The following is a 13331-nucleotide window of genomic DNA, read 5'->3' as shown; positions in this document are numbered from 1 at the left end:
TAAATATTGTAACAATTGTATATAATTCTCCAAAAGGCAAAATAAACTACTACAAAAGATTAAAAATAAAGAGAAAATAAAATTTCTTTCTTATAAATAAAAGATTCAGAATATTGTTCTAACTTAATATTAAAGCATCATATATATTTTTAAGAACAATGTGTAAAAAAATTTAATTTTTTATTATTATGTACAAACAATTATATTTGATATTTATTTTTAAAAATCGTTTTTGCATATAAAGGCTTTATATTTTTATTATATCGATCTTAAAAATAAAGGAGATTTTTTAAATAATTCATCTACTTTTATTTTAAACAATTCACTTTGTATAGGTTCATTTAATTGGCAGAGTGGATTTTTTACTACATATTCCAAATATACCTAAAATGAAAAATATACAATTATACATATATATAAATATATTGCTATATTTCCATTAAAGACAAACATAAGTATAAAATCTTACTTCTCTGTACAATTGTTGCAATAATTCTCTCACATTCTGACTGGCATTATCAGTATTTAAAACAAATTTAAGACCTGATGGTGTTTCAAAATAATGAAGAGTATATTTGCTTGTCTTGTAATACAAAAATCCTTCCTTGGGATCCAACGGTGAGATTTTACTCACAAACGATTTTATAGAAAACAACATTCCATACATCAACTTTGCTTCCTAAATTTTGTAAATATATCTTTCATAATTATTGATAGAATTACCGCATTTATTAAATTTTGCAATATTTAATAATATCTCATAATTGATACTTATAATGTAAATACATTATCTTTTACATTTATGTACCTCTTTATATTATTGTTTAGAAAATGCTTCAAAATTTATGACTTCTAATAAAAAATAATGAATAGGTCGTCATAATAATTTATTATCACCAAATATGTCTATAATGTAGTAAAAATTATATTTTACAACTAGATATAATTATTTGCATTCTTGATTACCTCTTCTTTCGTTATCCCCGATTTATTTAACCTGTTCCACTCAGCATAGTACAATAACATTCCAGTTTTCGAAAAGATATACAAGTTATGAATTGTCATGACTGTCTTTTTTTATGCAAAAATTCATCAACAATCGTTTCACAATCGCTTCTCACAATCGTTGTTTTGACGTTTCGACGAGTATTTATTTTTCTCCGCTTAGTAAAGCACTTCCTTAACCTTAAACCTTAAACCATGAAATATGAAAACACCTAGTTCGGCCATCGACTAACAAGCGTGCAAGTGTTTTCAACAGAAGTGCACAAAGTACAAATAATATGTAGTTTTTCATAAAAATTAATTCGAAATAAAAGAAACAAAATATTCGGCATACATTTTTTTACTATACCTTCTACGGTGAGACTAAATATAAAGACGACATTCAATATATAGTCATACATATATGTACATCGTTTACGCGCGGCTACACCATTTATCTACTCATTTGCACGGTGACACTTGAAGAGACAGGCGGCAACGCGACGTGCTCCGGTAGGTTACGCATTCATTTTCAAAAAACAATTATTTAAAGTTCAAAGTATTAATTTAAAATCATTCCCTCTGTCGAGAGATTATATTGAATGTCATTTCGTTCAACGTCCAACTTGTACAATCGATTCAATAATTTGTATAAGAATATATATAATTATACATATTTTGCTCGCGAAAGTGTATATTATATTTATATATAGATATATTGATAGAAAATAGAATGATAAATAATAAAAAAAAACGTATATATATATATATATATATATATATATGGAACGTTTATTGATGCATCGATATTGTATTTCATTGGTATATTTTATTGAATTGTTTAGTGATAAATTTCTATAAGAAATCGAGAGATCATAAACTTGAATATTTTTTTATAATTAGTTTAGTTCATATCATAATCATCAACGCAAATCATTAATTAACTCTATATAAACGATTCATAAGATTCGCGGTATCTATTTGTTAAAATAATACTTTTTAATCTTTATATATATATATATGTATATCTCTTTCTGACAGCTTTGTTTTTAAAAAAATTTGTGCTTATAATTATATAATTCGACACAATTAAAGAAACAAATAATATTAATATACGGCTCTTATCATATATATAATAACAAGATAGAAAGAATATTCGCTGCGAAAGCCTATATAATGCTTAGTAATTCGCTAAGACAAGTCGGCAAACAAAGTTGGCTGAATCGGGAACCGGTTTTTCGGATTGATATATTTTTCTCGTTTACATCAATTTAGGGGGGTAAAGGAAAGGAAAAGGAATTCAAATCTCAATTTCGAAATTGTTCCTCGACTTGTCTCAGCGAATTGCTAAGCATTAGGCTCTCGCAGCGAAAATTTTTTCTATCTTACAATTAAAGAAAATTTAAAAATCGCAAAATTCTTTTTATTCCTTTCTTTTCTTAAAATAAGTTTTAAACAATTTTCGCGATTATCTATATCTTTTTATTTGTTTGTCCCTTCTAAAATTAGAACAATATAACACAATTGAAATAATTTCATAAATATTACAAAATGATCTATTTATTCTTTAATTTTCATATTTGAAATTTTTTTTAGCTGAATATAAAAATGCATTAACAATAAGATCTTTTTAATGGCATAAATTTGTCAATTTATCTTCTGTTTCCAAACATAAGTTTAATCATGAAAAAGTATTAGATTACAGTAATTTAATTTTTAAAAATTTTTCTGTATTAGTTTTACATATTTATCTGCCTTTACAACACAAATAAATGCAACCTCTGCAATTAAGAAACATTTTTAATTCTGATCTTATCAGAATTTATCATTGTGTCTTCATACACATGCGCATTTACTCTTTTATAGATAAATCAGACCTAGCATAATTTTATGTTTAATATTTTCTTTCTTAATTAAAACTGGTTAAAACTGGTTTAAAAAATCGATTATGAATGTTGCGTAACAAACTATTTTATATATTTAGGACACTTAGTTATATTTTTAAATCAAGAAAATACTTGGATATTGTTCTTGCTAATTATTTTGAATATTATTCTAGTTGAGTTAGTTAATCGCTTTAAATATTTAAGGCATATAGCATGTGTGTCTTTCTAAAAATAGATTGTCAAAAATTAATACAAAGATTACTATAATTGCATAATTTCTACTTGAATATATGAGAAAAGATCTTCCTTTATTTATTTGTAAATAAATAAAAACAATATTTTATATAATACTAAATTTTCTTTCTTGATTTCAGTAATAAAAAAAATTATAAAATCAAAAATGCATATTTCTTCGATTTTTTACAACTACGATTTTTTACAAACTATCGTTTTGCATGCATACTTAAAAATTTTACAAAAATTTGATTTTAAGATAGGAAAGAGTAGGCAACTATACATATGTATACATATAGTATATATAACTACTGCTCACCTTTGCACTCAAGGCCAGTAACAGGATGTTTGGTAAGCTGTGAAAAAAAAAATTGTTTTTTAATCACTGTATCTCATTTAGAGATGAATGAACTTTTACGAATATTAATTTGCGAGATCCTGTTATAGGATATTCTCCATAAGATCATATATAAGTTTATGGAAATCACAAAGTGAATGTGATAAATAAAAAGCAAAAAAATAAATATGCGAAACAACACGATGTCTAAATGAAATGGCATTCCGTGAAATCTTCGGCGCGGTATATTTCATTATAACAGTTATACATGATTAACGTTTCCTAATACCATTATCTACATCTTAAAACCATAAAAAATTGGCTTTTAATAACAGATTTATTCGAGTCTATTGATTTGAAGTTTACTTTTCTTTAGTTAAAATAAGAAATTAATTACTTATTTATTGCAGCTGTTTTTTATATCAAATATCTTTGTTAACAATTGTAAGATCTTTGCTAATAATTGTAAGATTTAAATTAAAATTCTATTGTGTGTGAGTAAGTGTGTATAAAGTAAATTCTATCTGAAATTAAATACAATACAGTTTTGTTCTTATTCTATTTTTATTCTTATCTTATCTGGCTTTTATGAATTTAATTCAAGCATAATTCTTTTGTGGAATTTTCTTATAACTTATTAATTTTCACTAAAAGAATTAAATTAAAATCTAAATTGGCTAAGACAAGATGCATGATCCTGCGTTCTGGGAAACACAAGTTGTTTCTTGCGTAATTTTGTGCGCAGAGTCTGAATAATATGAATATAACAAAAATAGCTGTTTTTTTGGGGTATTTTAATGCATTTATGTTGAAAACCTGAAATGATAGAGTCATTTTGTAGCCAGTTTTGGATTCTGCGCACAAAATTACGTAAGAAACGACTTTTATTGTTTCCCAGAACGTATACAAAAAAGTTAAAATTTTGCAAATCTATGGAATTATTAAAATACTTCTGCAGTCGAAAGAATATTTCGAACTATACAAAATTTTTAAAAACTTTTCTAAATTTTGGCGTAAATTATTTGTATATATTTAAGCAGTAAATCATTATTAATCAATTAAAATATGGAAAACAAATTAAATTGTTTTTTCATTCTGATCTTATCTGAATTTATCATTGTGACTTCATATACAATATGCGTGTTTACTCTTTTATAGATAAACAAGAATTTCTAAATCTACTTCTGTTGCTTTTAGCTTTAGCTTATTCAACCGTTAATTTTCCACGAGTATTTTATCGATAAAGAAAGATAAATAATCAACAAGTTTCCTCGTACAAAATACAATAATATTAAATGATAGGAACAGTTTAATTGTAATAAAGTATTTATTACTATAATATGATAAATGTAAGAAATGAGATCAAATATATATAAATATATATTCAAACAACTAAATGTAAATCTGCCGAAGATAGATTTTATAAAATGTCTATTACGAATTTAATCAGGCTACAGATATTTTAATAAATATAATTTAGCAAAATGCTGGCAAAAGCAAAACGTAGAAGATAAAACAAGTGTGAATATAAAATATGGTTATAAATTGATGAAAGAAATCAAGCAGACCTTGACATATAATTTGATACAAATTATATAATTTGCTTTAAATTCGAGAGCTCTTACAGTTTTTTCCGTGAATTTCAGTAGGTTCTGCTAACAGAATGTAAGTTTAACATAATTGGTGTCTGTCTGCTGTAATTATTTTTGTTCCAAACCGGTGAACAAATATTTTCCTTACTACTACTAGGATAATAAAATATTAAATCTTAGCTAGATATAATTTTTTCACATATAGCGCGAAGGACATGCATTCATATCTCAATTAACGGGATAATATCGCGTATCATAAAATTATATAAGATTAATTAAGATAATGTAGTATAGTAAATATAATCACATCTATTGTAAAGGACTCTGAGAATTAATTTTAACTAGTGTAATTACAATATTTCTAAGAATTCCGATTATATTATATACAATTTTTCTTGTATTAGGTATATTGGTGATTTCCGCAATAGGTAATATTTATTGTTAAAGTCAACATTTATTTTAGGTAATTACAATACAAACATGATACTTATTATAAAATGAAAAATATTACTTAAAAGTTTTATTTTTAGAAGACAGGAAGTAAATTTTCCTTAATGATCACCGCTTATTAAACTTTACTTCTAAAAAAAACAATTATTGCGGTTTTAGTGTGTGCATATTGAAATAATAATGAGATAGAATTGGTACTCATTACACTTATCATTTTCTCAATGGATGTTATTAAATGATGTCAGATTTTAATTTTTTATTTTACACTGTACCGCATTATTGTTACATAATCGTGGTCATTATATGTATATTACATCTTTCACTTTATTAACATGCTTCATGTTTCTTCATTGTTTAAATAAAATTTTATACGTATTATCTTTCTTTTTGAATTTTATACATAATATATGCGCGAAAAATACAATATTGTTAGAAAAAAGTAGTCATCAATATATATATGTATATGATATAAATAAACAGTCAATGCATCAAATGAGAAACAGAAGAATATTAAATTAAAAAATCTGAATTTTTGTTTCCTAATCAGATTAATTTGACTTTTAAGTCGCTATTTACTAAATGCAAATCTGATCAAAATTACAATATAACACTAAATAAGATAAATAATTATAGGTATATTTAACTACAATACAATAACAGATCCAACATTTAATCTCAAATACTTTATTAATCAATATTTATATAATATGTGTGAATTTCTTTTGAGAATATCAAAAATTTGAACAATATAATTAATTTTAATAACTAATTTCTTCTTTTTGGATTTTTTTAAAATTGTTAATTAATAAACTTTTAAAAATTAATATAATAGCTTATTATGCAAATTATTTACAATAAATCTCGAGCGATCTATCATTCAAGTATAGTAAGAATTTTGAAGATTTCATAAAGTATATTTTGAAAACAGAATGTGTTTTCTATGGTAATTATATGCCATTAGTATTCCATTAACAATTATAATATAATATATGTAACTATTATAATAACATATGTGAGAAATATGACAAATGTACAAACTCCCGAGTGATTCCCCACTTTAAGATGCGTATAAAAAAAAATTGAAGAGAATGTATATATGTACATATATGTATATATCTATACATAGATCTGTGTATTGCGTCATTATATCTCAATCAACCTATAAAAACTCAAGACATCTCAGGAATATATTCAGTAACTATTTAGTCGTAGGCTTCATCACATTGAAGAAACAGAAATCAAATATGAAGGCGATTGTTATTATATTTGCTTTCACCATTGTTACTGTTCTGGTAAGATTATTTTTTATAATATAATATACATAAAATATAATAATAAAACAGAAATGTATATGTACATGTATACGTATATATATATATATATATACATATATATACACTGATCTTTGTGAAAATTGCAACACAGAGCTAATGTCATATTTATTCCTTCATGGTGTTGCAATTTTTACAAACAGCAGTATGATATATGTGTGTATGCAAGGTATTCCAGGGCCACATTGCACTTACAAAATAATGGCATTCTTGTAGTTATTTGAAGACGATTTTTTTCTCGAGAGTGTCAAGGCATTAATAATTTTCAAATAATAAACAATTGAAAAAGAAAAGCTTCTTGAGTTTTTTCATTTATTTTATTTATATAATATACTTAATTTTTATATATTGTTGCAAATTATTGTAAACGAACGATTCGCACAAGTAATATTATTTGTTTCGATATATACTGTATCCATAATTCATACTTTTATTTTATATCATCTAGAGTCATAAGTGCAGTTTGTGATAAACGATTTTTATATATACGCATTTATTTTTGCATATTCCTACAAAAATAATCTAACTGTTGTGAAGTTATTTATCAGAGAATTGAGTTATATTGGATCATATCTATACGTCTAATTCGATTTGGAAGTATATAATTTAGATTTTGTTTCTGTGTAATTATAATGAATATTATTATAATGGAGTATGTCATATTGGAAACATATGTTATATATACATATTCAAAAATTAATTTTTATAGAAAAGAATTAATAGTTATATATATATATATATATATAACTATTATATATATATATAATATTCCACTAAAAATTATAAAATGACTTTAATATAATTTTGAAAAATTAAAGAAAAAGTTTTTTTGCATAATTTATAGATTCGAATTATCATTGCATACACGCATTTTCTATACATCATTTTCTATAGATCATTATATCTAGATTCTAAGTAAAAAGCAAAAGAAAGTCAGAGTTGTTTTTGATATCTTTTTTCTCATTAATGTTAACAAGATTTATCTGGAAATACGCTCATATGTATATAACATAAAACTAGAGTTTTTAATTAATCAGTTGTTTCGTTTGCTATAATTGCGCGAAACCATATGAGTATATATACATATATATATCTATATAGATAATCTTGAAATTGTATTTATATTTCATCATTTTCACGTTGTCCATCCTTTTTTTATTTGGCTTTTAGTATATTTATTAAAATCTAGTAATTATATTAATATATCTATATATAGAGTAGTTATTAAATATATTTTTATATCTATATATAAAACACTACTCAAAAATATATTTAAAAATGTGTGTCTATGTATACATATATACAGAAAATAATATTAATAATATTAATAGGCAAATGATTATTTTTAGGGTAGTGGTCTCACAGACGAACAAAAAGAAAAGCTAAAACAATACAAAGAATCTTGTATCGCTGAATCTGGCGTGGATCCAAGTAAGCAAAGAATAATATAAGAAAATAATTAAATAAGCACACACATACACACATTGTATATATATATATACACAACATGTATAACTATATGTACGTGTATAACTATATGTATATATATATATACATATATAGTTACATGTAGATGTAATAAATCTACATTAAATATATAATAAATATATAATATATCATAAATCTGTTCACAGCTGTTGTAGAAAATGCGAAAAAAGGGGAAATAGATGTAAATGACGAAAAATTAGCCTGCTTTCTTAATTGCATAGTAAAGAAAATCGGAATTGTAAGTGCGCAATAGTGAATCTCATTATGTCGAAGTGCATTAATTAATAGATAAGTATCGAATTTATTTTTACATACATTTTAGATAAATGCAAATGGAGACATTGACTGGGAAGTAGCTCGTGCAAAAGCACCGTCCAGTTTATCACAAGAGCAAATCGAGCGCATACAAACTAATTGCCAAAATGTTGGTAAGTGCAATAATGTTGATTTAGAAAGATAAAATTGATTTTTATTTGTTTGCTAAATTAACGTCCTGTGTAATCTTACGATATTATGAGCAGTCGTTTAAAATGGAAATAGAGTAAAATAGATTGTTAATATAATATATTGTTTTAGCTGGAAGTGGTTGTCAAAAAGGAGCCAATTTGGTTAAATGTTTCAAGGAAAACAAGAGTTCTGTTTTACATTAACGGATGAGGCCAAACGTTACACAATTTAATTGGATTTAATTAAATTTCTTTTCTACTTTAGATAACATTAAAATGTTATTTTACATTTATGCATTGCTGTAGAATTATGTTAAGAAACAAATAAATAGACGTTCTGCTTTAGCTTAAAAATAAAAGTATTTCTTATTTTTTCAAACCTTTCCGCAAATATAGATTTTTAATTTTTATGGGATGAATATCGAGTCAAGCAATGATCTAGAGTTATTTTTATATTGATAAATCAAAATTACACAATTTATATTTATATAAGAAAAATACCTATTTGATATTTATTGAGTATTGAGATTTGATTGTATTATGAGTAAGAAGAGATAAAATCAGAAGGAAATATAATTATTGATATTAAAATCTACTTATGATGACATTTATGATTATATATTACCATATGAAATTCGTCAGTTTTTTTACGATCTTTGAATCTTGGAAAAAAGAAGATAAAATATATGTTATATTTATATAATACATACTATATATATATATATATATATATATATATATATATATATATAGCGCTATATATTAACAACTCGTGTAATTATAACTCTTTAGAGTAAAGTAGAGACAAACTTTTTTCTACAAAAATTAATACGATATGTGGTATATTTTTCAATTTTAATTTTAGCGATTGTAAATATAATTTGCATTAACTTCGAGTAAATACACTTTATAAAATATAGTTGAAAATAAAAGATTTTTCAACTATTTTTTAAATTAACTTGCTACATGCCTTTAATCTTTAAATATCGATATTTATTTTACAATGTATATATAATTAAAAATTGTGAGTTTTAATATTTTTGCGACAAGAATTTGGTTTTTACATATAATACAATAATTATAGAATATATTTACAAATATAAAGTAAATATAAAATATAATAAAATATAGTGATAAAAGACAGTGATAAGAAATGTGATTGTACTCGATATTTTTTAAATATATGTCATGATTTAAGGAATAACATTTGCACATGATGCATATAAAGTTAAAATTAGTTGATGTTTTGTACATAATTCGGATTTTTGTTGGCAGTAAAATTGATCAATCTCAAACAAGCATATTCTCGAAAAATGTATGTATTTTATTTATAAATATATTAATTCTATATATATATAGTATAATAAAATCTTAAAAACTTAATTCCTCTTCATAGTATTACATAGTATAAAATAAACTTTCCATAAATAAACTTAAGAATATGAATAGAATTTATAATTCATCTTTAATATAAGTCCTTAATTCACGCACACTTCCTAAAAATAATGGCAATTTAGTTGGTTTATGTTCAATTGCGAACATAAATGAACGATCTACGAACAAGTCTACTGGTGAGATGGCACTTCTTTTTAATCTCACTTCAACACCTGCAATCAACAATTTTTCATTGTAATGCTTTGAATATTAGCATCGAATTTTTTTATTATTCGCTAACAGAAAAATTACCTGTTACACCAGCGGCTTCAGAACCTCTTTCATCAAACTTTATAAACACTTTTTGTAACACAGTGCTTACACTCAGAGATAAGTCTGATGAGATACGTGTAAAATTCGCACTTTTTTTCAGAAACATCGTCTTCAAGCCAATCTGCAAGAATTTTAATTTTTAAAATTTAAATAAATTTTCTCTTCCCCGTATAAATTTAAGATTTTACAAATAGCTTACCTTATTTAGAACATCATTCAAATTAATGGTATTTTCAAATTCAAACTTAGGTAAATATAAATTAAAATGGTTAGAAGATCTGTGTGCATTTACTACTGTTTCCCAATTAAAATTTTTTTCTACATCCTTCAGTTCTGCCTCTTTATATGGCAATAATATTACCATTACAATGTTCTCATTCTGTAATATTATTTTTATTGAATTTTATTTTTGAAATTTTTCTAAAAACAATAATTACTTACCAAGTAGGGTATTTCGATAAATTGTGTATGCATAGTTGGAATTTCACCATGAAAATATGTTGCTTTTTTATACATTGTTGGGACCATATATGATGTTTGTGAATCATGAAACCAACGTGGCGTAGTATCATTTTCATTAAACATTTTTTGCCAAGCACATTGAAAGTAAATAGCATTTAGCAACAGAAATCGTGTATCATTATCGATATCCTCTATTCACAAAACGTTAATTATTAAAAACATTTAAAAAGCTATATTTATATTTAAATCTTAATTATTTGTGAGGTATAAGCAACATACTTGCAGATATTACATTCCGTATCTTATGATTTGTCGCTGTAAGAATCCATGAGTTAATAATATCCACAGTACTTGGTTCTCCAAAATCTACTTTTGAAATCAAAGATTCAAAAATATTCATGCATACTGATAAAAAATCTCCCTCTATATCAACTTCCTCTTGAACATATGCTGCATTTCTTAAATACAATGTGGCCTTATTAATATTCTAAAAAATAATTAAATGTGTCATTTTGCAGAAGAATTATATATTGTAATATTATTGTTTTTTATCTTACATTTAATTGGGCTAACAGAGCTTTATATTCACCAGTCAAAAATTCAGTATCGTCTAAAACAGATCTTAGCTCATTCAATGTGGATTCTGCAGCGCCATGAGAAAGTAAGGTTAATATTATTTGTAAACTCAGGGGAGAAATTATTATATTCTCGTCTGTATTTGCTGATAAATTCTGTAATAAAATATAAATGACAAATTAGAAAATGCGAAGCTTACATAAGAATTGAAGATAAAAGTACATTGATTACATACCCTGTACAATTGATTTATAAAATTATTAGATGCAGTAAATAAAGTAATTGACTTATTATCACTTGACGACATTGCTAGTGTATGAAAAATAGTACTAGAAATGATTATCACATACAACGCTGCAATGAATACATTAAAAATTTAGGATACTATGATTATTCAGATAATACTAATAATTTATACACAGTAAAAAAAGCAGAACAAATATATATATAACATTAATGCATTAATATTACCTGTCTTCTTAAACATTGTGGCAATTGTGATTTCATGAGTATGTGCAAAAATAAATATAATACACTGAAGGAAGAAATATTTAAACTTGATATATATCTTATTGTAGCTTTCTCTAATGCTTCCTATATTTTTAATTAAATGCTAATGATTAATTAATATTTTAAATGACTAACTATAGTAATATTTTGAAGAAGCATAAGAATCCAAAAATTCCAAATTAGCCTATTATATTTGATTATTCGATCAAGGCTTTTCTCCATTAGACTTTTCTAGGTTAGACTAAGTGTGCCACTTGTCAGCTGTTAAAAAAACTGTCAAAAAAACCGCGCAAAAAAATATATAATTTTTGTACAAAATTTAAGTGAGTCTCACCTGATTTTTAGAGATAATCTTGAATTTGTTTCAATAGGATTCTTTTTGAACTGTATCCGGAAAAAAAATTTCATATATATTTTTCCAGGACTTTTTCCTTGCGAAACACTTGACTCTACCGATAATATGCCAGCTCATCACTACTATATTTTATGTGTTTTACACACACAATTGTTACAATAATATATATATATATATATATATATATATATATATAATGATGAAAAGTTATATATATGTCTAAAGATTTATGTCTAAAGATAATGTTGAACCGTCTATATATATTATGGCGTATAATTGTGTTGAATTTTATGTGTATTATGTATATACGTACAATTATAAAAATATTTAACTTACATTTAAATAATATAATGCACAACATGAAACGCGACATTCGATGTAAAACATATATACTTATTATATATACGTAACACAACGTTTAAAATTTATTTTTTATAAATGATCTCGAAAATATCGATCATCATATACATATGTAAATAATGCATTTGGTATTAAATATTTATTATATATAATTATATATTATTATATATATATATTTATCGTTAAATATTTATTGCTTTCTGTTTTAATAATAAATTTAAACATTTACAAAAATAACAGAGAATGGGGCATCAAAAAATACAAGATTTTAAAAAATCTAGATTTAATCATACAAAATACATAAAATAATATAAAACTTTTTGTGTGTAAAATATTTTTATATTTCCCCATATATTCCGATATTCAATTAAAATTATGTGTATGAATAAAATGAACTTTCAAATTTATTTCCAACTATAATATATAACAGATTAATACATATGATATGCAGTTTTTTTGTACATCATTTTTTTAAACGTTTTATTAATACAAATAATCAAATAATACAAATTCACATACTACAATAATATCACACATATATTGATACAATTTAATCCTTATATTAATATGTATTCCGCAATATTACCGAAAAAAATTTATTAAATTCGAATAA

The 13331-nt window shown here is 24.1% G+C and overlaps 3 protein-coding genes across 6 annotated transcripts; 1 reads left to right on the top strand and 2 right to left on the bottom strand.

Moving 5' to 3' along the window:
- Window positions 1–163: 163 nt before the first annotated feature.
- On the bottom strand, window positions 164–1222 carry Bet5 (blocked early in transport 5). Its single transcript, XM_029301325.2, has 3 exons — window positions 967–1222; window positions 470–679; window positions 164–384 (listed from the first exon to the last, which is right to left on the bottom strand). The coding sequence occupies exons 1-3, from the start codon at window positions 1063–1065 to the stop codon at window positions 259–261; spliced, it is 435 nt and encodes a 144-aa protein (XP_029157158.2). The 5' UTR covers window positions 1066–1222; the 3' UTR covers window positions 164–258.
- Window positions 1223–6664: 5442 nt separating this feature from the next.
- On the top strand, window positions 6665–9107 carry LOC114929673 (general odorant-binding protein 56d-like). The gene is made up of 5 exons (XM_029301287.1): window positions 6665–6775; window positions 8164–8245; window positions 8449–8540; window positions 8625–8730; window positions 8879–9107. Exons 1-5 carry the CDS (start codon window positions 6728–6730, stop codon window positions 8950–8952), a joined length of 402 nt encoding a protein of 133 aa, XP_029157120.1. The 5' UTR covers window positions 6665–6727; the 3' UTR covers window positions 8953–9107.
- Window positions 9108–10051: 944 nt separating this feature from the next.
- LOC114929682 (neuroserpin-like) lies at window positions 10052–12482 on the bottom strand. Of its 4 annotated transcripts, XM_029301307.2 has the most exons (10): window positions 12338–12482; window positions 12139–12264; window positions 11965–12028; window positions 11729–11847; window positions 11475–11648; window positions 11197–11404; window positions 10897–11108; window positions 10655–10834; window positions 10435–10576; window positions 10052–10355 (listed from the first exon to the last, which is right to left on the bottom strand). In XM_029301307.2, exons 2-10 carry the CDS (start codon window positions 12223–12225, stop codon window positions 10201–10203), a joined length of 1341 nt encoding a protein of 446 aa, XP_029157140.1. In that variant the 5' UTR covers window positions 12226–12264; window positions 12338–12482; the 3' UTR covers window positions 10052–10200. The 4 variants fall into 4 exon arrangements, with proteins under 4 accessions (XP_029157140.1, XP_029157144.1, XP_029157141.1 ...); XM_029301311.2 differs by lacking the exon at window positions 11965–12028; XM_029301308.2 differs by lacking the exon at window positions 12139–12264.
- Between the last annotated feature and the right edge of the window lie 849 nt (window positions 12483–13331).

Source organism: Nylanderia fulva, unplaced genomic scaffold (assembly GCF_048542155.1).
Source record: "Nylanderia fulva isolate GAGA-0341 unplaced genomic scaffold, ASM4854215v1 Scaffold7, whole genome shotgun sequence".
NCBI classification, from domain to species: domain Eukaryota; kingdom Metazoa; phylum Arthropoda; class Insecta; order Hymenoptera; family Formicidae; genus Nylanderia; species Nylanderia fulva.
This window is presented reverse-complemented; position numbering and strand designations above follow the sequence as displayed.